General features: G+C 46.5%; 1 protein-coding gene across 5 annotated transcripts in view; it reads left to right on the plus strand.

The window, feature by feature from the left end:
- Nucleotides 1-25,033, plus strand: part of NEDD9 (neural precursor cell expressed, developmentally down-regulated 9) — a 190,139-nt gene that overhangs the window by 143,204 nt on the left and 21,902 nt on the right. For 4 of the 5 annotated variants that reach the window (XM_086370319.1, XM_086370322.1, XM_086370318.1 and 1 more), the window contains one exon: nucleotides 13,902-14,348. In XM_086370319.1, the coding sequence (XP_086226445.1) occupies nucleotides 13,902-14,348 (447 nt within the window). Of the gene's footprint in view, nucleotides 1-10,056; nucleotides 11,205-13,901; nucleotides 14,349-25,033 lie in introns of all 5 variants that reach the window. The other variant, XM_086370320.1, reaches the window with a different exon arrangement.

Consider the following 25,033-nt stretch of genomic DNA (forward strand, 5'->3'; position numbering starts at 1 on the left):
CTCAGCCTCTTCCCCAATTAATTTAGTACATGAATTGTGCTAAATGGTATTTAGGGCTTCCCTGGTGGCTCAGAGGTTAAAGTGTCTGCCTGCAATGCGGGAGACCTGGGTTCGATCCCTGGGTCGGAAAGATCCCCTGGAGAAGGAAATGGCAACCCACTCCAGTACTCTTGCCTGGAGAATCCCATGGACGGAGGAGCCTGGTGGGCTACAGTCCACGGGGTCACAAAGATTCGGACACGACTGAGAGACTTCACTTTCAAATGGTATTTAGGTAGGTGGTTCATGATCTATTCAAAGGCTGGGTTTACTGATTTGGAGACATCTTATTTCTTTGTAGATCTTGGTATGTACATTGCAGATGAGAATTCCTCCTGGTATTTCTAATATGTCAAGGTAATAGTTATAAGATGTTACAAAGTTGTTCCTTATGTGGAATGTTGATGTTTATACTTACCAGAAGTAAAAATTGAGCAACCCTGAATATGTAAAAGTGCAAGCTTGGCACAAAAATGCTTAATAGCATCTTCTGAATTTAAGTTTAATTCCTTCCTTTACCCTTTGTTGTGTGTGTTGGGGAGAGGGGATTATTTGAGAAACTCTAAGTTGTGATCACCAAACAGCATATACAGCTAAGATTTGAACCAGATCTTTCTATTTAAGTAAAGCAATGTGTATTTAGACAGCATTTTTCCTAACTTCTAGTTATGTGGAAACCCAGTGCTGTCCCTTGTGTGAATTAGCCATAGTCTCACTGACTTGTGGTAGTCGGCGTGTTACCCGGAACTCAGCACCTCACTCCCACAGAAGATGGGGCTGACTCAGGCCTCAGGCGTCTCTGTTCCCAGGCTCTGTACTCTACTGAAAGAATGAGCTGGACTTCTCTCTCTCGGCCCCCGAGTAGCCTTAGCCAGCCCAGCCAGCACACTGTGGAGACAGGGAAGTGGACTTCTAGGCTCTGCAGCCTCCTTACAGGACGTGCCAGTGATCTGTCAACGAGTCTGTTGTTGTCACTGGATTTTGTTTGTTTGCTTGTTGTTGCTCGTCATTCATGGCGTGACTTAGAGTCAGCAGGAAATGTGGCTGAGACGAGCAGCACTGCTTCAGGGCCATCAAAACAACACTGGCAGAAAACCAGTCCCTTTTCCCCTGAGTGCTCCTCTGGGATAGACCTTCCGTGTTCTTCTCTGATTCTCCATCCTTTCCCACTCAGAGCTGCTAAGTGCACCGGGAAAGGGATGATAAGGACACAGTTAGCCCAGGGCGTCCACGGTGAAGTTGGACGGCTCGACAGTCCCACAGAGGCCTGGATGCCCTTGGAGCAGATCTCGATTCCTTGCCAATGAGAGAACATGTCCGTTGACTAAATCCAAGACTCTTATCAGTACCTGTCTTTTTTTCTCCTATATCCTAAATTCAACCAAGGCAGATCCATTAACAAGATACATACTTAGATGTCTATCTTTTACTTTTAGTTTAAAATATATTTCCCTTCTGTGGGTATGTATCCATGTTTCACAGACCCCAACATGGGACAGATGGTCTAACCGCGGGAAGGCTATTTGAAACAGGGACCATCTTGGGAAGTTTACACGTGGTGCTTAGGGACACTAAACACAGGCTGCTCCCAAGATCAATCGGCTGTCCAGGGCATTATCCCTTTTGCCTTAGGTCAGCTTTCTATCTGACTTTTTCCAGCTTTTTATCAGAAAATTGCCTAGGGGCTTTTTTTTCTAAAGTGGATTCTGGCACACCTTTCATAATTTACTTCTAAATAATATCTACAACATCACATTTTACTCCAGGAGATGGTGAGGGACAGGGAAGCCTGGAGTGCTGCAGTCCTTGGGGTCACGAAGAGTCAGCACAACTTGGCGACTGAGCACACACACATTTACTTGTAAATAAGAGGGTCCTTTTCTTTCTCCTTGTGGAAGTGAAAAAATGAAGGCAAGACCCTTTGAAATACAGACCGTGCAGAGGACTCCTGAGAGAGCATGAAGCAGTGAGTGGGGCTGTGTTTCCATTGTTCTTGTTGAAACCTGGCAGGATGGCTCTGCGCTTCAGAGCCTGCGGCATCTGCATCCAGCCTCCCGCCCTCCCTTATTAAGATCTTAATTACAGACGCAGCTTACTTCGTTGCTGGAGGGAAAGAATTTAGCTTCTCTGAACTGTGTCTGTTTTTTGGTGTGGCAGGTGTAATCACGATGAGATCATTCTGGTTTTTCTTTCCCTGGAGGAATTTTTTTCTTTTTTTTTGAGAAGGAGGAGTACAGTTCTTAAGATGCAATTTCATGAGCTCATAATAGTGCAGTAATCATAACTGTGCTTTGATTTTATAGAGACCCTTTCTTCTGAAGAAATCAGAGTGTTTTGCATATATAATTTCATGACTCCTCTTGATGTTATTATAAAGAACGTGTTCATTATCCCCATTTTGCAAATGGGGAAACAGAGGCACAAAAGGCAGTGATTCATTGTCATTAGTCTGACAAGATGAGGACCGAGATTAGACTATCGATTTAGTAATGTCTCATGCATCCTTCTGTCAGGGTTTCCCCCACTCAGCCCTACTGACATTTAGGGTGGATAATTCCTTCTTGTGGGGACTGTTCTGTGCATTGCAGCATCCTTGGCCTCTGACCACTAGCTACCAGTAACATCCACACACGTGCGCACACAATGTGATGACCAAAAATGTCTCTGAACGTGGCCACGTATCACCTGGGGAACAAAATCCCCGCTGGTGAAAAATCACTGCTGCAATCTCCCCGACCTCCTTCTGCTTAAAAATAATTGCCTCAATGGTTTTATGTGATAGAAGCACAAAAATACAACCATAGATCGGTTTGCCATCATTTTATCATGACTGAAGTTGGGCTTCATGTAACAGTTCGTAACCAAAAGGAAGCTCCCTCTTACGTACTTAGCCCCGCTTTGTTCAAGGGAATACCACAAGGTACTAAGAAGCATGGGGCCTCATAAGGTCACGTGTAAAACCATCAGACCATCTCTAAGGCCAGCCGAGCTCTCTGAAGTCTTCTGTTGGCTTCCTTTTCCTAATAATCTTCCTATTGTAGATACAATATATAACATTAAAATGCGTACAATAGCTTTCTTCCAGGCCCATGCATTCTAAATGCATGCTTCATGAGTAATGGACTCTGAAGAAAACTATTTTATTTTCATAAACCAGTGCATCCTTTATACACGTAGGAGCTTGTCTGTTTCCCTGGCCACTGAACAGCTTCATCAGTTTCGTTTGGAGGTCTTCTTCGCCTCTGTTTGCTCCTGCCATCTCTCCTTTCTCTTCTAACTGAGAAGCTAAGATTAGTTTCCCAGCATCTAAAGATTCTTTCTTGAGACAACTCTGCAAATGCAGTGCTGACAGTATGTGATTGTATATAACCGCTCAGCCAAGTATACAAATCCATTTTTTTTTAAACTCTTTGAGGACTTCAGAAATTAAGTAGGAGAATAACAATCAGGCATCAAACCTAGGTCAGGAGTCATCTAAGAGTTCCAGTGAGGGGTGCCACCCAAGTTGCATCAGCTGTGTTCTGGCTGGAAGGCAAAGGTTGGTAGCATGTGTACATATATGCATTCATGGATTTAGATATAACCTCATACCTTGGGGATTGCATACATTGATGCAAGAAGATAAGATAGATGGGCATGTGCAAATAGGAAGATCTTTCCCTTCTTTCAAATATGCTTTATTAGATGTTACAACTTGTGTGTTTTGACTGTTGGGAAATAATACAGTTGGGGGGAATTATATTGTAATATTTGTGGACTAGAGTCTCCTACTCCTTTATGACTTAATTTTCATTTCACTTCCCCAAGTACCTGAATGTTAGAGGGATTTGTCTAGACAGGCAAATAGAAGTCATTCGGTGCCAATACTGTAATGTTGGCTGAAATCCAGATGGTTGTTTTGCTGTTAATAAAACCTATCTTTTGGGTGAGTGGGTGTCAGGCCATCATCATTATATGGCGCCTGTCAGATTTATCTAGGGACAGACCCTGGAAAGCATTTGTGCCTGCCCTGTGGTTTTGATCCTTTGCCAATACACTATGCTTAAATCTATCAAAACCAGGCAACCTGGGACAAATGCTTACAGATTCTGAGGCTTAACAGCAATGGTACTCAATTCTAAGGTGGAGAAGGTTCTCAGGAAGCACACCCTAGTCCAGCAGGAAAAAAAAATCCGAGATTAAGAGGGGAACCAGACACTAGATCTGCTCTGCTGCTTATCTAATAGGAGACCCTCTGGGCTGTAAAACAAGAAGCTTGGGCTAGAATGATCTCTGGGATCCCTTCTTAGTCTAAAATTCTAGCCTGGTGGGTCTGGTCAAGCCATGGGTGACTACTGGTTCTGAGTACCTACAGAAACCTGGGTGTTCTCCCACCTTCTTTCAGACCCTCAGGAGCTGCCCGAGAAAAATCCCCAAACCACAAAAGAGCCGAGAATTGAGCTCATAAAGACACATGTATATCATCAAACTTGTGAGCAAAAGCTGATTTATGTTTCTCAATTAATGTCAGCAATCAAATCCATCCCCTACAGCCAGCCAAGAAGTAATAGAAGTTGGCTATGAAGTCACACACTTACTTGCACACACACCCACACCACCCAACAACCTGTTTGCCATTTTTCTTATTTGAAGCAGAGGGTTTGCTCCCAGCCACCGTTGGTTTCTTGATAAACAGGTCCCAGCGTGTGGATATTTCTGTCCTGCATCAACCTCAAAAATCAGGGGTGAATATGTAGCATTCGTTCTAGGGCAGGCAGAAAGCCAGCACTTGGAGAACCACTTCTTTAATCTCAACTCTGCTCTCCATATCATGGTACAAAATCTAGTTACATAGAAAAATTCTTCTGACATCCAAACACCCAGATTTGTTGGGATTTCCCTGGTGGCACAGTGGATAAGAATCCACCCACCAATGCAGGGAACACAGGTTCGATCCCTGGTCTGGGAAGATTCCACAGGCCTCGGAACAGCTAAGCCTGAGAGCTACAGCTACTGAGCCCGCACGCTGCAACTGCTGAAGTCCATGCACCCAGAACCTGTGCCCCGAAACCAAAGAAGCCGCCACAATGAGAAGCCCCAGCACAGCAACCAAGAGTAGCCCCCGCTCTCCGCAACTAGAGAAAGCCCACGTGCAGCAACAAAGAGCCAGGGAAGCCAAAAATTAATAAATTAATTAAAAATATTCAGGTTTGCAGTGAGTGTCAGATCTGTCTTCTCACTGGCTCTCAAGAACTAATGCCCCTCTGGTCTGTGAACCACAAAGTCATGCTGGATTCTGAACCATCCCTCACCAAACTGGAACAGGCCAACGTGGAAGGAACCAAACCTGGGCACCTCCCGGGCCACCATGCCCGGGGCACAGCCGCACCGGTCACTGCAGGTCAAAGAGCACCTTTGGGAGACGAGTGCCCGAGGCCACATTTTTTAAAAGCACCTTCCATTCAGGAATTAACATCTTAGAGGATGCGAGAACTTGGGGCCAATGAATATTCAGAGAGACATGAATATTCAGAGAGAGTCCAAGACACTGGTGTGAGCTTTGTGATCATCATAGGGCTTCAGAAGCACTTTCCAGGATATGTAAATCATTGGCTGAAATTTGGTCCCGGTGCAGAGGGACCTTTGGTGGACACTGTCCCCAGAGGTCAGGAAACACGACTGGGGACTAGTATTCCTAGACACCTTGCGGGATGTCACACTGCCCTTCTGCAGCTGGTTCAGGGCACCTAATGTGTGTCAGGTCGCAATGGAAAAACATTGCTGAGAAAAAAACCTTAGATGCGCTCTACATCATGTCTTCTGACTCCTAAACCTGAAAGCTTTGTATCTACTACTTAATCTCCAGAGGATTCAGCTCTTTAAAAAATTCAACATTCCAGATGTCATCTGATGAAAGAATCCAGGTCTAAACCAAGTATTCCAAGAATCAAAACCCAGACACTTGCAGATATCCAGGGTTTTGGACCGTGACTGTGTCCTTCTTTGGGGAAATTTCACGTCCCACTATATCCTAAAGATGAGAGCAGGAGGAAGCCAAAGTGGTTTGATGGCTCTCAGACTGGAGCTGATTTTTTTTTTGACTGAAGTAGAGTTGGTTTACAACATTGCGTTAGGTTTCAGCTCTACAGCAAAGTGATTTGGAGATATATATATATACATACACATATATACATGCCTGTATGCATGCTAACTTGCTTCAGTCGTGTCCGACTTTTTGCAACCCTATGGACTGTAGTCTGCCAGGCTCCTCTGTCCATGGAATTCTCCAGGCACGGATTCTGGAGTGGGTTGCCCTTTCCTCCTCCAGGGGATCTTCCCAACCCAGGGGTCAAACCGGCAACTCCTGAGTCTCCTGCTGGCAGACAAGTTCTTTACCACTAGCACCACCGGGAGGCTGTATATATACACAGGATCATACAGGGCTTCCCTGGTGGCTCAGGTGGTAAAGAATATGCCTGCAATGCTGGAGACCTGGGTTGGTCAGGAAGATCCCCTGGAGAAGGGAATGGCTACCCACTCCAGTGTTCTTGCCTGGAGAATCCCATGGACACACACACACATAAGTGTGTGTATCTGTATTCTTTTTAAAATTCTTTTCCATTATAGGTTATTACAAGACACCATATTCAAAATCTCATAATAAACTGTAATGGAAAAGACCTAAGCTGATTTTTGTCGGCAGACTAAAGACACCAGATCGTCTTGCTCTTCTCCCGTGTGTCCCGAGACCGACCTCGCTCACGCTCATGCCCCAGCTACTTCCTTGGGGACCAATTTCCTTGACCATGGCCGTTTCCTCCTTTGTTCTGTATGCATGTCCCTGCTGGAGTCCAGGGCTAAAGTTTGGGGTGGGGGCGGGGTTGGGCACAGGAAAGTCATGTTGTTGCGAATGTGGCGGCCTGAGGCCTTGGCAGGAGCTCCTGTGTGGTAAATATAGAACGAAGCCAAATAATAAGAGGAAGCTGGGCCATTGATGATGCGATCCGTCCAGGCAGGGTAGGGGGAGGGAAGGGAGGATGACACACCAGCCATTGTGTCTCACTTCTCTTCAGAGAACGGCATAAATGGTCATGGAAATTATAAGTCACACCTCCCCATATTTGGAAGATCACTTCCCTGGCAGTAGGAGTAATGCGCTCTCTTGACGTTTTGGTAGCAGGGCAGGCAAGAGCGGGTCTGGAAACCCAGTGTGGTCCGGAGCTCCATGTACTTGCTGTAATGCCCCCGGGCATCTTCTTCCCAGTCCTCAGGCACAGCCTGGGAACCTGGGGATCACAGAAGCCAAGCATTCTGGCCAAGCGTGAATGGTGCTCAGTCACCTACCGCCAGACGTAGGTTGCTGCACTGAAGGGAGAGAAAGGCTCTCTCACAGAGACCATTGTACTTAACCAGATGGGGACGGCCGGCTCCTCTTGGCCTTCCTGTTTGCTTCTGCAGTAGACGCAGGCACCCCATCCTGTTTTAAGAGGGTGGGGCGGGCGCTTTCCTGCCGGCCGCCTCCCACGTTCTCTGGCCCTGAGGCTTAGTGACCTGGACGCGCCGTTTATCTTTCTGGTCCTGTTAGTTCATCTCCCCACGTCCATTTGAAAATCTCCACCGCATACCTCGCAGACATGTCTAGAAAACCATTTCACCCTCTCTGTAGAGAACCAGAATGAGAGTCCATTTCAAGTTAGCAAACACAATGAGTGTGTATTTTGCTTTAGACACTGGTTCTGAAAATGCCCAAGGAAGAACAGCCTCCCTGAACTTAAGGAGTTTGGTCTTGAATGGGATGGTACAAGTCTGTTGTTCAGTCACTGAGTCATGTCTGATTCTTTCTGACCCCATGGACTGCAGCAGGCCAGGCTCCCCTGTCCTCCGTTATCTCCTGGAGTTTGCTCAAGCTTATGTCCATTGAGTCAATGATGCCAACCAACCATCTCATCCTCTGTCGTCCCCTTCTCCTCCTGCCTTCAATCTTTCCCACCATCAGGGTCTTTTCCAATGACTTGGCTCTTTGAATCAGATGGCCAAAGTATTGGAGCTTCAGCTTTAGCACTAGTCCTTCCAGTAAGTATTCAGGGTTGGTTTCCTTTAGGATTGACTGGTTTGATCTCAAGAAATGCTATCACCAAGAACTAGAAAGGGAAACAACTTTGGGAAGAGAACTCTTCTGGTGATGTGGAAGATGAGTTTGGAGGTGGGAAGAAGTTGAATGCAGGAAAACCAGTTGGGAAGCAGTTGCCATACCTGCCCTCTCTTCCCTTCCCACCAAAAATAGGTCGCTGGTGGCCTGAGCGGGGAGCAGCAGTGAGGAGGACGAGCAGGTCCCAGCTGATTGGGGTTCGGGTTGTGGAGTGACTCAGCAAACCTCTGAGGCTCCAGTCTTGGGCAGCTATGTGCCTGCTGTTCACTGAGAGAGACCAGGAGAAGGGGGGTTTGGCACTTGGGTGTGAGGTGAAGATACTCACTAGACGATGGGAAGTACAGGACTGGAGAGCAGAGGGAATATCGAGCTGGATCTGAATATCTGGAGCTGTGGATCTGAGTGTCACCTGGGTGTTTAAATGCCATCAGCATGAATGAGATGTCCTGTAGAGAGCGAGCTCAGAAAGAAGAGAGATCCTTTTGGAACATGACCACTAAAATGATAGGCGGAAAAAAATAGGGGCTTGCCTGGCAGTCGAGGGGTAAGGCTCTGCACTTCCTCTGCACGGGGTACAGGTTCAACCCCTGGTCAGGGAACTAAGATCCTGCATGCCGCACTGCTAAATAAATTTATGTGGCTAAATAAATTAATAATAAACCTTAAAAAAATTTTTTTAATGGCCTGTGGAAGAGAAGGAAAATGACTGGTTTTGAGCTCAAGGGAAGAAGGAGAACCAGGATGGGGAGCACAGAAGCCCAGGACAGTTTCAAGTAAGACCAGGGTGGGGTCAGCGCCACAAGCTGAGATGATTAGAGTCCTTCAAATAGGATTTATGACTCTAAATGCAGATTTCCCATCCTAATTAGAACCGCAGCTTTTGTAGCACATGCCTCTGACTTTATTAAATACCATCCTAATTCTCGAGCTGGAGACAAGAGGCCCGACTTCTTAGCTCAGCTCTCTGACCGTCTTGCCAGGTGACTTGGCAAATCATTAACTTCTGGGGCCTCGTTTTTCTCCTTTGTAAAGTGAACAAGTTGGACTGTAATTGTTTGATGTTCTTCTGGCTTTCGAGTTCTGTGCCCCGACTATGTTGGTGCTTTGCCAAGCTCTAGCTGCGTTTCTAACTGCCAGCCTCTGGAGGCCAACCATCCAGCTGGATATAGAATTACATAGCTCTCTTATCTTTCCCTGATGTGTTTCTGTGTTGACCTTTCCTGCCCTGGAGATAAATATCCCAGGGAGAGTGGGCGAAGCAGTAGGTCTTGACCAGGCAAACTGTCTTGCCTGGGTTTTTGTGAGATATGCAGAGATACCTTCTGACTTTGTGGCCTTAAGGAACCACTGAGAGAAGGGGTCCCTCCAGCTTGTCCTCGCCAGGGAAATTAACTCTTTACCTGCCTGTCTGTGAGTTGCCTGTGCACTTTTGAATGAGATGGTTCCTATTCTGGTTGAAGTTAATTTTGCTATTATCTTCTTACTAAATTCTTGCCTCAACATATCAAGTGTTTTCAAAAGTCAAGCTCCTCTTTGCCCATGTTTTTCCACATTTTCTGATGGGTGGTACTCTTCTGGAACCTCATAAAATTTTTCCAGAAATACCATTGTTGTTTAGTCGCTAAGTCGTGTCTGACTCTTTGAGACCCCGTGGACTGTAACCCACCAGACTCTTCTGTCTGTGGGGTTTTCCAGGCAAGAATGCTGGAATGGAATACCATTTCCTTCTCCAGGGGATCTTCCTGACCCAGGGATTAAACCCATGTCTCCTGCATTGGCAGGCAGGTTCTTTACCACTGAGTCTCCTGGGAAACTTTTATTATTATTATTTTACTTTGTCTCAGGAAGTCTCTTGAATCAACCAATGATTTCACTTTTGTTGTTTGTAGGCAAATACTCAACAAGAGGTTGCAGTGACCAGAACTCATTCTTAATTCAGAGAAATACTGCTTCAACATACAGTTCTCTTGAAGTGTAATTGTGAGCAAGAGAAACATCAGATGTATAAAGAAGTATATATAATAGCATCATTAGACTGAGACCAACCCTTGATTGCGAACTGAGGAGGTAACCTACTAGGAGGCTCACCATCAAAGCACCATCATGCATTAAACAGTCATCATCGCTTCCCAAGGCTCCCACGATGTTCAAGTACTTGACTTGAATGAACTCATTTCATCCTCACTGCAAATCCATGACATAGGGATGTTATCCTCATTCTCATTTTACAGGTGCAGAGGCTGTGGGGAATAATCTGCCCAAGTCACACAGCCAAGACCCCCAAACCCCAAGAATTGACTTATTCCCTAGACATGACAAAAAGAACCGTCGTCTTCAGAGCTTTACTGTAAAATGGAGTGGAGCCCAGTTTGGAGGACAATATGAACTAGAGCTAAGGTGGCCTGGAGTCCTGGAAGGAGAACTGGGCCAAGAGACCACAGTTCTGTTCCGATCTCTGACTCCACCGGTGTGGCCTCAGGCAGATGATAGACTGTCCCCTTCCCCGGATGCGTTTCCTCACCTGTTGGGACAGGGAGGCCGGGTCCAGGTGTCCTCTGAAGGTCCTCTGAAGGAGCTGTAACCCCTCTGTGTGGGAGACTGCTGGCTCCCTGTAGCTCGTGCAGGTATTAAATTACTTATTCCCGTTGCGCCGAGGCTGAGAATAACTCTCAGTGTTGAGGCACCAGGCTGGCAGTGGGTGCCTCTCTAGCAGCCTCACTGGACTCCCTGAATCCCAGTCTCTGTGGGCACGAGGAGGAGCTAGTCCGAAGACACCCACGGTGCGTCCACAAGCGGCTCCCTGGGTTTTCCACGAGAAGCGGCTCTGGCGACCTGTCTGGAAACCTGAACATGCTGCTTAGCTGGTGGTGGTGGAGGGTCACGGGGGCAAGAGACAGAGAACATCAAGACTAGCTTTCGTGCAGGGATTGCTATCCGCCTCGAGCTGGTTGTGGTCCATGGCTCCGCTTCAGCGCCTCCCAGAGCTCCACAGCTGTGACCCAACTCCAGATGCCTGGAGCTCGTGTATGCTGATGAGGTTTGTGGTCTTTCACCCTTCTGGTATTCTCTGTTTTTGTTTTTAGTTTTTGGCCACGAGCAACATAGGGGACCTTAGTTGCCCAGTCAGAGATGGAAACCAGGCCGCCTGCATGGGAAGGTCGAGTCTTATCCACTGGACCACTGGGAAGTCCCTGTTCTGTTTCTTTTCTTTCCCTTCTTGATCACCAGTATCAAGCTCTGGACCCTCAACTCCCATAGATCTGGTCCCAGCCCCGTCACTCCTGATGTCAGGAGGCATCAGGGCCTCCTTGCCAGCCATTCCCAGTCCTTGAATGGGCCCTGGAGAAGGGGACAGAGTCCAGAGTGGTCAGCTGTCTCCCTGCTCTGTCACTTCAGGACAGTTTTGGTGGACTCATGTATGGATGTGAGAGCTGGACTATAAAGAAAGCTGAGTGCTGAAGAATTGATGCTTTTGAACTGTGGTGTTGGAAAAGACTCTTCAGAGTCCCTTGGACAGCAAGGAGATCCATCCAGTCCATCCTAAAGGAAATCAGTCCTGAATGTTCATTGGAAGGACTGATGTTGAAGCTTTGGCCACCTGATGCGAAGAGTTGACTCATTCGAAAAGACCCTGATGCTGGAAAAGATTGAAGTTCAGAGGAGAAGGGGAAGACAGAGGATGAGATGGTTGAATGGCATCATCGACTCAATGGACATGAGTCTGAGTAAACTCTGGGAGTTGGTGATGGACAGGGAGGCCTGGCATGCTGTGGTCCATGGGGTCACAAAGAGTCGGACATGACTGAGACTGAACTGAACTGAACAGACTGAATTTCCTTCCCATCATTTAGGTACAGAGGAAGAGTCTTGTCTTCTTCAATTCAATGAGTTTTCTTTCAAGGACAGATCACCCACAAGATGGGAGAAGAGAAACGTAGACATTTTAAGATTAGGACTCATCCTAAAATGGCTCCTCACGTCAGGTTACGGTGCTGTGTGTTTTATTTTTATGTGTGTGAACTTTTGTTAGAAGGAACCCAAAGCTTCCTAGAATATAAATACCAAGTACAACTTTCACCTGAACACAAACCCCTCAGTATCCTTTAACTTCCCTTTTCTGCCCACCTGTCTACATCATAGGCTTCCTGGATCAAAAAACTGTCAAGAACAAGGACTTCAGTCTTATTCTTAAAGAGCATTACCAGGCTTCCTGGGCACTGAGTTCCAGGGCTTCATCTCCTTCCCTCAGGTTAAGCCGTTGCACTGTACTCAGAGGAGCTTGGTTAACAGAATAAAAGTAGGAACCTCCCCAACCACTGAGCAGGGGACAGACCCCTCACGTAGCACAGCCCACGGCACAGGACCTGTGTTTATGGGGCCTAGTACAGGGGGAGATGGTGAGTGCATGTCAGTGATGAAGGGCTGAAAAGCAGGAGGCTGAAAGAGCAAATCCACATTTTTAGAGAAGAAAACACAGGGGCAGAAATCCAAGCAACAACAGCCCCAAATTCCACGGGTGTGTCATCAGAGCACACTCCATCCAATCGGCAGTCTTTTCTCCCACAGCCGATCGTCATCACCCCAACATCGAGGGCATCCCGACTGTCTAGTGAAGCACTGAAGAGACCGCTTTGAGTTTTCCGATGGCTGGAGATGAATTTGCAACGTTCCAGGGCTCTGTGTGTGCTGGGAAGGAGCCGGCATCTGGGTGGGGAAGGCTACCCTCATGCCCTGAGACGTGACTGATGCCAAGAAATGAAATCGCTGAGCCTTTGAAAGGCTTCCAAGAACGTCGGCATGTACTGCCTACCCGCTCCCCGCCGAATGCCTACTTTGGCTGTCTGCTCAGTACTGTGGCAGACGGGCCTTCACACAAAGAGAGAAAGTGTCTGGGGCCCATGAAAGGGGAGGGCAGAGCCTTTCCGATGTGAATGGTGAGATTCAAGGAGGAGCAAATAAAGTGGCGGGGTGAGGAGGGGCCCTCAGGAAAAGTGGGAATAAAGCACCGGAGAGGACGGGGCGGCCTCTACCTGCCCACGTGGGGCAGCCTCTTTGGAGCTCCACACGCTCGGGTCTGGAGGTGTGGGCCACCGTCACTGCACTCCGCACGGGATTATCGTGGAAACATCCCCCGCTTGTAGAGTCTCCCTGTATCCAAGGACCTCTTGATCAACTGAGAGTAAGAATTGTTAAGGCCTACCAAGGCAGAGATCAGCATACTTCTGTTTCCATTTTAACAGTGGATATAAACGCCATTTGTGCTGTTTGTGGGGGGTGGGGGGAGGTGTTCTTTGACTCTCTTTACCTCCAATATACTTAAAAAAAAAAAACAAAAAACGAAATGTCTGTTGTAGTCCATTTGAATATCTTGGAATATATTTTTCTTCCTTCAGCTGGGTTGAAGCAAGGAAGAAAAATGCTTTGTAGAGTGAACTGCTCTCCAGCTCCTTCACGGAGCTCCTTATAATTCCCTTGGCACAGCCTCTGCTGCTGGAACACAGCACTCGGTGGTGTTCGGAGCTTTTCCGAGGAGGCGGTCTGATGTCATTGGTGGCAGACACAGTACGTATGGATCTGTCTTTTGTCTGCACCATCTGTTTTTCTCCTTACAGCTTATTGTTCAGATCCTCCTCTTTCCAGGAAGTTTGCCTCTCCATAAGAGCACGGGCCTAGGTGTTTCAGGGACTCAGTTCATCTGCTAACCTGCGTTCCTCCTCTTCTCTTTCCTACCTAGAATCTTATGGCCCGAGCCTTGTACGACAATGTCCCGGAGTGTGCCGAGGAGCTGGCTTTCCGCAAGGGAGACATCCTGACTGTCATCGAGCAGAACACAGGAGGACTGGAGGGATGGTGGCTCTGCTCCTTACACGGCCGGCAGGGCATTGTCCCCGGCAACCGGGTGAAGCTTCTGATTGGCCCGGTGCAGGAGACCTCCTCCAATCAGGACCTGCCCACTTCGGGACTGGGGGCGCCGCCGTTTGGCCAACAGAAGCTCTATCAAATACCAAACCCACAGGGCGCCCCTCGAGACACCATCTACCAAGTGCCTCCTTCCTACCAAAATCAGGGAATTTACCAAGTCCCCACCGGCCATGGGACCCAGGAACAAGATGTGTATCAAGTGCCACCCTCAGGGCAGAGAGGCGCTGGGGGCGCTAACGGTCCCCACCTAAGTAAAAAGGTGAGTGAACAACAGCTGGATTTCTGTTCTTAATTTTTTCCAATGCAATCAAAGTATGTGTGTGTGTGCTCCTAAAATAAGAACTTGGAGCTTCCAAGAAACCCGTCGAAGAAGTAAGTAAATCTTCCAAGAAGTAAGAACATGTGAATACTCTAGCTTGCACATTTTTTTTGCGGGGGGGGAGGGCATCATTTTTCCATTCGTTGGTCAGTAAAACCTTCTTGAACACCCACCCCATGCCAAGTACTGTTGATCCATAGCCTTTACGAGTTCCCAAGTTGTGCCAGGTTATCCCGCATCGTCAAGTGTTTCCATCTTTCTGATAGACCTGCTTTTACATGTGGGCTTTGCACTCCACAGTTTCCAGTCTTTCTCTTTCTCCCTTGAGTAGTACAAGGCACCGTACTTTGCACAAGCACAGTGAGGCAGCAAGGACTTTCCTTTCACTAAAAGCTGAATCATGACCCCACCAGCCATGAGCCATGACGCCACACACCTGGCTGCACAAAGAACCCATGAGAAATAGAGGCTGCAAGGAAGGGGAAGTGGGTGATGCCAACCACTGTGTTCTGGAGAGCTATCAGCCTCAAGGTCGACTCACTTAACACATAGACTAGTGAATTCAGAGAAGAGCCAGCCTCCTGTCCTTCTAGTAGTTCCTATAGTAATGCCTGAAGTGGTGGGTGAAAATAGTGGAGCTAGGGTATTTAAGAAGGCATCATACTAAAAAAAAAAAAAAAAAAGTTGAGGGGACTTCCCTGGTTGTCCAGTGGTTAAGGCTTCACCTTCCAATGCAAGCGTTGCATGCAGGTTCTGTCCCTGGTCAGGGAACTAAGATTCCCACATGCCTCTCAGATAAGAAAAAAAAAAAAAAAGTGAAACAGAAGCAAGATTGTAGCAAATTCAATGAAGACTTTAAAAATGGTCCACATCAAAAAATCTTAAAAAAAAAAAAAAAAAAAGAAGGACCTCTTCAGCACTCTCTGTAATTCCAAATGCTGTAAGAATTTGAGATAAGTAGACCATTGAATGAATTTTAAGCATATTTTCGATGCTTGTGATACCGTGATGTAATACCAAGAGTGAATGTGGCCCCCACAATACTTAAACTGTAGGGAGAGACATCAGCCAACACCAAATGTCAGGTGGGAAAACGGCTGTGAAGAAAATAATGGCCGTGAACTTGTGTGTGTGTGTGTGTGTGGAGGTGGCTGGGGGTAGGAGCCAACTGGAAGATGAAACTTCTATGCACATTACAAGGGAGGGCGTTTCTGTTTGGTTTACTGGCAAATTCCAAGGATCTGCAATGGGTCCTGTGAGGTCTGGTATTAAGAAGGGGCTCACTTAACAGAATGAGAAAAGATCACTGAGTCATGAATGAAAGGATGCAGCTAGACACCAGAAAGAGCTTGTTGATACGGAGGACGTGATGTGTACATTACATACGCCCTGCCTCGAAAAACCCAATGCAAGAGTCTGAGTTTATAATCCCAAGTAGATAATGGAATATCTATTTGCATGATAATGGAATCCTCTGTCGGGGAAAAAAAAAGTAGGGGGATTTACTGTTGGAATCTTTTAAATTACAAAGCCACGAATGTATTTTCAAGTCACCTTTCATAAGAAATGTGTGTTTTACAAAATGCTGCTCAAGAGCACAGGTGTTGCATAAGCCTGGTGTAGGATGAATTCCTCAAGGAGTGAACAGTTTTCCAACTTGTATATTGTCCAGGATGACGATCCCAGTCTAGAGGTCATGGATGACATCTGTGACCTTTCATAGTCCTTATCCCAGAGATTTTAGATTCAAAGGGAGAGTCAAGCCAGGCCTGTATCTCCTGGAGATAGGGGAGAGAAAGAATGCTCGAAAGGTGTAACTATAAATAAATAACTTCTCTCATTCTTGGTCCTGGCTGTGGCATCTTAAAAATAGCCCTCCCTCATCGGAGCTGGTGTGAGGCAGGTGGGGGTGGTGTGGCAGGACAGGAAACGCTCGGCCGAAAGGTGGTGGGGTCCGAGCATCCATCACAGTTTATTTTGGCAGGAAGGTGACATGTTTTCATTTCAGACTCAAACCTTTTTAGTCCCAAGCCTGAAAAGTCTGAAACTTGGGACTTCTTCCCGCTTTGTAACTGTTCCGCAGCTTGACTCCGGAACCCTCTGTCCACTTAAAGGGGAGAGACTTTGACACACTTTCCCTTGGATGGAGGTCAGGGTGCTGAGGTTACCCTTGGGCACTTGTTTTTTTTTTAATTCTGAAATCAGTGGTTAAGCAAGAGGCAGGTGATTCCGTAGGAGGATTCTGGAAGGGCACGTGCTCTGCCAGCCCTTCGTGGAGGATGCTGCAGACCTGGGGGAGGTTTACAGAGTGCAGGGGCGGGTGGACCCACGAGGGTGGAGCTTCGAGCCATCAAGGTCTGAGGCTGTTCTCGTGGGGAGGCAGGAGGCATAGCCCGGGCTCGTCTCTGCCATACACCCGGTGAGACCCCTGGCCTCACCTCGAGTCGCCTTAGTGCCGCTGGCTCTGGGCTGCCACCTCCATGCTGCCCACCGGACCACTTGCTCGTACCCCACGGAAGTGGGCTTGTGCTCTTCTTGCCTTTCCTCTCCCTCCCTCCACGCCTCCTGCTCTTTCTGTCTCTCTTGCCCCTTTTTTCTTCCCTCCTTTCTTCCCTTCGTTGCAGTGGAGAGAGCGGACTGCTAACAGGTCATTTTAATCTTCTGAGTGCCAACAGCTGCTTTAAAAGCTCCCATAAGGACTTCCCTGACGGTCCAGTGGTGCTCCTTCCAGTGCAGGGGGCCAATCCCTGGTCAGGGAACTCAGACCCCATATGCTGTGTAGCACAGACAGAAAATAAAAATAAATAAGAATAATAAAGTAATTTTTTAAAAACTTCATCAGCATCTCCTTCAGTTACCGAATCCTTGTCTGTGATGGTCTGTTACTGTGTCGAGTTGAAAAGTAACTTTATGATTGATTATTTCAGAGGATGAAACATGAAATACAGTTTTGCTTACACTCAGCTTTCTCACGTTAAAGTGAGAAGATAATCTTTTTTGGAAAAATTTAAAAACATTGAATTAATTCCTGACACATGAGGTAAAGAGGTATAATTTTTTTTTTTTTTTCCGTAGCACACACACATTAACTCTTTCTTTAACTTATTTTGTTAAAAACATATACGCCCATCTGGTCTGAGCTTTGGCCACAGATTTTTCTTCAATTTTTGAACCTAGTAGAAAAAACAAATGCTCATTCTTCTTTCAAATTTTCAGTGTGAGAAAAATACTGGGATACTTACATGCTACCCTGAAGCTAATTGATAGTATCTTTGTCACTTTGGGATTTAGAAGAATAAAGCAAAACGTTTTTTTGTGCTTGTTAAAAAAAAAAAAATCTCCTCTGACTCAGGAGCTTCTCACTGGGTGAGAATCACACTGATGACGTCAGCCAAGGCCCCAAGAGTTTATCTGGGTACATGGAAGGATAAACCCCCTGCAGGGGTTTTGTTTGTTTGTTTTGAGTTCTCATTGGATAGTTCTCATTTCCTGACTTAACTAAATAGCCCCATATCCAGTTTTCTCTTTTAATTTCCTGGCTGCAAAATGGTGGTGAACCCAGAACTGGCCATTCCTGGTGAATTACGCTCTAGTCCTTGCAATCTCTTAAAGGAGAGAAAGAAGAGGCAGTGGAATCTGGCTCTGAACCACCTAAGTGTAGTTCTAAAATCTGAAACCACTGAAGTGTGGTTTAAAATTTACCTCTCAGCAAGGAAGAGAGGGAAGGTGCGTTGAAATGCAGGTTCCCAGGCCCCGGGGAAGCTGGGAATTTTAGGAAGCTGCTGGGATAGCAGAGGAAGGTGGTCCAGGACTGCACTTAGAGACGAGCTGTGACAGGGCCACGAAGGAGGCTGGATGTGTTCCAACCTGTGATTTGGGACTTTCCACAGTTAAAGATTCCCTTGACGCTGCTACAGCCTGTGGGCTTCAGAAGTTTTATCCACCACAGTTTTTTCTACTAATGAATCATTCAGGAAAAAAAAAAAAAAAGGTGAATTCTGCCTTGTATCAATTCAGCCTTGCTCTCTGGGAAACTCCAGCCCCCACCCTGCTTCCTGCATCCCATCCACAGAAAATGACATTCGTCACTTATTAAATCAGTGGTTAGAGAAGGAAAAAATCATATCATCCCCACCCTTTCCTGAAAGAAAACAGCATGAGCGTTGTGAAAAGAGCCTGGGCTCTGGGGGAGGTCAACTCCTGGTTCTGTTTCTCCGTAGCTGTAAATCTCTTGACAAGTGACCGAACTTCTTTAGACTTTAGTTTCCTCATCTGTCAAATGGGAATAATCATAAGGCTCTGCTAGGGCTGCTGTGAGAACGAAATGACAGACAGCATGGAGAGGGCCAGGGCAAGGGATTTGCAGAGCAGGGCCTTAAAAAACCAGTGCCTGTCCCTGGCGTTTTTCTTTCCTTTCTCAGGGTTTCTTTTGAACTGATCATCTCTGTGTTTTATACTCTGCACTGAATATGCAAATGCTTTATTGCTAGTGTATATGCTGTTCCCATTGACTGTGTGGCTCTTTCTTTGGTTCTCCAGAAATTTTGCACAGAGTGGAAAGAACTCCCCAAATTATCTGGAAACCATATACATTGACACCTTGATTTAATTTCACTGGTCGCTTTCACTCTGGGTTTTGTGTGCAGGGCCGCTATATCCATTAGGCACTGTGGGCAGAATGCCCAGTGTCTACGGGAACCTTGGAGCACTGAATAAAAAAGTTTGGCTCCAAAATACGAAAACTGCAAAATCGAAATTAATAGAAATTAGTAAACATTTAGACAAATGTGCCAGAAACAACACAGTGTCAACTTCATTAATTGTTACATTTAGATGTCATAACCATTTCATTACATGTGAAAGCAATCTGTAGGTTAGATTCTTCTCACTTTGCAAAGACTTCTAAATATGCTCTGTGATTGCCAAGAACTCACAGGCATTTCTAAATTAAATGAGTTACTCATAGTCCAAGCTTTTGAAAAGCTGAATTATATTTTTTAAAAGTGTCCTCGATTTTTTCAAGGCAAAATTGTCCTTTTGGGGGCTCTGTGGTTTAGAGGGGATGGTTTAGACCCACACTTTAAAAGCACAAGGTCAACAAAGGTCTAAGAGGTAGATTTCTCTGCCTCAGAGCTCAAAACCTGCCACCTGAGTTCACCCATTTCGTGCCTGATCTTCACAGGGAATTATGTGTGTTTCTCTGATCCTTTGAACATATGGCTTTTATTCTAACTGGTGGATTTAGATTTCCTATGCATCTTTCTCAAATCAGTTTTGGGCTAAATTATAAATTCCATTAAGGCAGGCAGAGGCCACGGCTGGCTCTCTTTTATTTTTTAAACTTTTTATTTTGTATGGGGGTATAACTGATTAACAATGCTGTGATAGTCTCAGGTGAACGGTGATGGGACTCAGCCATACGTATGCACGTATCCATCCTCCCCCAGACTGCCCTCCCACCCAGGCTGGCGTGGTTGCCTCTGTACTGCGGTAGGCCAAGCTCCTAGCAAACCATCAGCACGTCAATAAAGCCAATGAGAGAATGCACAGGCAGAAGCAAGGAAGGAGGCATTTAATTCAAGTTGACCTTTAAATAAGCTGAAAAGTGGCTCTGATCTTATCACCCCTTCACCAGCACACACAAGTCAGATCCTGCGTCCAGCGCGTTAGTCTGTTACAACACATGTCAGATAATACACGGTCCTTTTCCCCCAGGAGGGTCTTGGAGAATGTCACCATCTGTCTTCTGTAATCATAACTATCTGTTCACAACCAGTGAGCATCCGAAGCATGACTGAGGTCACATTCAGCTTTTCTGAAGGCATAACTTGTATGCATTTTGGAGAATTTAGACAACAGGATAAGTTAACACTCGTATAGTCTCGAAAGAGGAGAATCAAACTGTTCCTACTGAGGACCAGAGCCTCCTTTGCATATGCTACTGTTTACCGCCTTCCCTTCTCTGTGCTACCCGTGAACTTCTGTTCATACTCTAAAACCTATTTCAATGTTCATCTCCTCTGGGAAGCTTTCTCTGCACCCCAGCAATTTCTCCCTTCTCAAGGTTCCCAAAATATGTTGTAAATTTCACCTAATCTTAAGGGAGCTCATGCCTCTGTGCTAAGTCACTTCAGTCATGTCCGACTCTTTGAGACCAACCCCATGGACTGTAGCCCAGCCAGGATCCTCTGTCCATGGGATTCTCCAGGCAAGAATACTGGAGTGGGTTGCCATGCCCTCCTCCAGGGGATCTTCCTGACCCAGGGATCAAACCCAAGTCTCTTACATCTCCTGTATTGGCAGGCGAGTTCTTGACCACTACCACCACAGCTCACAGGCGCACTGAAACAGCCCACCATTATACTGTGTATGATAGACTAGGCTGGGGCACGTTCTGCTTCCGGGTAGCACACAGAAAACTCAAGTAACCTTTAAGATTTATCTAAACCCCATGACATCATCCTTATAAAGACTGCTTCCTACCTTCCAAAATGAGACGTAGCCCAGTATTGGCAGGAAATGATTCAAAGACTTTAGCCAGGTCTTCCAGGCCCATTCCTTGAAAGGTAATATAAGAACCATAAATAGTTGAAGCTACAATGTTTGTGCCTTCTTAGACGCTGAGTCATCATAAATTACACACACCCCCGAAGCCTTTGGTTAGGGGGCAGAGGACTTCCCTTACTGGGATGTGAAGCATTGTGAAATCTGGTTGTCCAGGACAGCACTCCGATACCAGCCAGCTAGCTGCTTATTAGCAGTATGACTCGTCTACCAACAAGTAAAAATAGATTAAAGGAATTAGCGAATATAAACTCTGACTCCACCTCACTTTCCTTTGTTCACTTCCTAGACAGACACATGGAAACACACACACACACAAAACCGTACATACACACCCTGAATAATATTGGGGAGAATCAGAGTTTGACAAGGTAGAGGGTACCTTCAGTTTCTCCACTTATAAATTCAATAAAATATGACCCTGTTCCAGAATTGTGCATTTCTAGATAGCTCTAATTTAATGAATTTTTCCCTCAATACGTGGCTCTTTGGGGTATGTAGAAAATTGGACTTTCACCTAAAATCTCTACCTTCAAAGTCAAGATAAAATTTAAATCTTTAGGGACTTGCCTGGTGGTCCAATGATTAAGGCTCTGCATTCCCAATGCAGGGGGCTCAGGTTAGATCCCTAGCAGGGAACTACATCCCATACGCCCCAACTAAGGTCTGATGCAACCAAATGATTTTTTTTTAATTTAAATCTTACACAAAATTGGAGGTCCTTGAGCATTTCAAGGACTCTGTGACATCACTTTAAAAATGAAAAGTATTTCTTCACTGTCAGCTCACCCACGCCAGTGGGGTGAGCAAATTGTAACACCTTCAAACAAAGGTCTCTTTTGTTTGGTCAGTGCCAAAGCCTTCAAACGCCGTTGCAACTGGTTACAAAGCTCAGAGATAATGCATATTTCTAGGAATGATTTAGTCACTTCTTACAGACTCACACCAAAGCAAACAGAGGTAGTGTCCCGTCCTTCTAGAATGACTTCATGCTATGTGACTGTGCTTATCGGAGAGAACGGGTCAGCATCATAGGTAGTGTGTTGTCTGGGCCGGTAGACAATGCTCTATTTGTGAGGGAGAGGAAAGAATATATAAATTTTGGAGATTTGATGGTAAAGTTGAGACACTATTGGTTGAACACATCTTTAAAGGCAGACTAGTTTGAGTACATTGTGCTCACAGAGGTAGGTGTAGTCAGAAATGCCCCCGGGCGACTCCTGGCAGTCCAGTGGTTAAGACTCTGCTCTTCCATCGCAGGGGGCACAGGTTTGATCCTTGGTGGGGAGCTAAAATTCTGCACGCTGCACAGGGGTGGCCAAAAAATAGGAGAAAAAGAAAGAAAGAAATGCACTTGGTTCTGAATAGCTGTGCCATAAACCTCGTGGTCCAGGCCCCCATCCAGAGAGGCAGGCTGCTCCTATCTAAGTGTGACTCACTGCACAAGTGTGACTCACTGCACAGGTGTGACTCACTGCACAGGTGTGACTCAGGATAGTATGTCTTCCTTCAAAGTTGTGACTCCAGCAATGTGTGAAGAGCACAAGGAGTCTCCCCTTAAAGGGATCCCACAGTAGATCAACTTTTGGAACAAAGAATCCCTTAGCAAGGTCATACTCACATCTGGTTTATTTGAATCATTTTTATAGTGCTCAGTTTCCTTAGAGCAGGGCACACTTAAACCAGCTATTTCTTACAACAGTTTTTTGTTTTCACATTTACCACCAATTAACCTTGAGCATGTTACTAAGTTATTCATTGTTTTAAAGATCATTTTAGATCTAAAGTGGGGGTAACCCGGGGATCCCTCAGAGCTTGGTTGCATGTTAGGGATGTTACATACATAATCTCATGTAGTCCCCCCAGTGGCCTCCTAAGGCGTTCCTCACCACCTCCACTTTCCAGGGGTGGGCTCTGAGGCCTGAGACATGACCTCGCTGATGGATGTAGTTCTAGGAAGATGTCGGATTCATATTTGAGCCCACGTCTGTCTGACTCTGAAGCTAATGACTTTCACATCCCAGCTAATGGCTGATGCTGCCAAGCCCTAAAGTGAGAGGCATATTTAAACACTCCTGAGCAATTCCAGCTCACCAGAGCCCTGGGTGCTAAAAAGCATCCTGTTGGCCAGAAAGAATGAAAGTCACTTCCAAAGGCTGCCACCTCGGATCCAGAGCATGGCCTGGAGGCTGAGGGAGTTGGAGTCAAGGACCCAGGATCTACTGCTCCAGGGCAGGCTGACCCTTAGAAGCTCTGAGCAGGTCATCAAGATGCTGTAAAGACCCTGGTACCGCCGAGAACACTGCCATGATGGCTTTCTCTGCCATTGGAAACACCATCTTTTCTAATGACTTTAAATCACTCCAAGTGGATAAATTCATTTAAGCAGATGCAGTCAATTCTCCCAGAACCTGCTTGCCAGTGAAAGGGGCACCCCCCAAACATAAGCTCCCCAGATGTCAAGTTTTGCTTCTCGAATAAGGAAGTAACTTTCTTTTAGGAGTATTTATTTGTGAAGTTAGAGAGGTGATGTTGTTGCTGTTTAATAGCTAAGTCGTGTCCGACTCTTTTGCGACCCCCATGGACTGTAGCCCACCAGGCTCCTCTGTCCATGGAGATTTCCCAGACAAGAATACTGGAGTGGGTTGCCAATTCCTCCTCCAGGGGATCTTCCAGATCCAGGGATCGAACCCACGTTTCCTGCATTGGCAGGCGGATTCTTGACCACTGAGCCACCTGGGAAGCCCAAAGTTAGAGAGGTAATGTCGGATTTGTTCACTGGCCTGGTAGGGGGGTGGGGGGGGTGGGGGCGCGCCCCTGTCATCACCCAGCTGAATAACCTCTGAACTTGAGTCCCTTCGACTGTGAAATGGGGAGTAGGGTTGGGTTGTCGCTTAATGGTCTTAGCTAAAATTTTATGACCCAGATATCCTCATCTGATTCTTTTCCCAGAGTCTCTTAAAAAGTTTAATTACACAACCTGGCCTTAAGAGTCTTAAGAAAGAAGAAAAGACAGCTGGGCGTTGATGTCAGTTTCAGTTGACCCCTCCGTTTGGGCTCGTCCTTCTTACACCCTTCCTTTAGGATCCCACCCACCTTCTTATCTGGAAACCAGTCTCCCTTAAAAGGCAGAACCGTGTCTTAAAGAGCAAGGAGTAGACAGCAGCACGGGGGTGGGGGGCAGAATGGGGAGCCGGCAGGCAGTGGAGTTAGTCCCATACAGAGCACACTTCCCAGGAGCATCTCATGCCTGCCTTGTTATCAAGAGCTCAGGGAGTGTCATCCTGGGACTCACATTCTGCCCATTTTCCGTTTAATCCTCCGGGCTCGGCAGGGGCCCTTGATGGGTCTGGTGCCTCTCGAAGCGACAGCCCTGCCACAGCTCTGGGTCAGCACCTTTCAGATCCGCCTCCAGGTTCTGCCATGTGAGCCGCCTCTGCCTGCCATCACCCTTTTCTCCCAGTTAAGTCACAGCATCTTCCCGCATCCTATTTAGGAGGAAATGGTACCCAGAGGCATCTGGGTGTGGAAATTCTCGCCCTTCCCTCTTCCCATCATCACATCCCTTTCAGGCAGTCTGTGAGCACCTCTCTGAAAAATCCAAGTCAAAAATCTAGATTTCATGCTTCACGTTTTGTTGAATTTATTTGGACAAGAAAAGAACCAACATGCTTGCGCCTTTTATAGTTTTCTCTCAAAGAACATTTCGGGCCTCGGGATATATTTTTTTTTTTTAAAAATGGCTCTGTTGTGCCCAGCTCTGTCATGGGCTGTATTCAGCCCCGTCCAGAAGAAGACCTCAAGCGCTTGGAAAAGCCGGACGTCATTTCCCATCGTGTTCTTTCACGTTTCAATGCTCCTAGCTGCTCTCTGGCACTTGGTCACTCCATAACTAAATACTGCTTTAGCACTTGACTCACAAAGCACTTCCTGAAAGCAGCAGGGAGACGTGCTGGGGGTCTAACAATCGGTCCACTGTTTGCACAGAGTTGTTTGCCGTCCAAACGCCATGTCAAAGGAGCAGGACCCAAGAGCGCAGTTCCACCTCTGAGTTTCGGTGA

The sequence above is a fragment of the Bos grunniens genome, chromosome 23, assembly GCF_055505025.1.
Source record: "Bos grunniens cultivar Pamir isolate PY7600 chromosome 23, Bosgru_T2T1.0, whole genome shotgun sequence".
In the NCBI taxonomy this organism is placed as follows: Eukaryota; Metazoa; Chordata; class Mammalia; order Artiodactyla; family Bovidae; genus Bos; species Bos grunniens.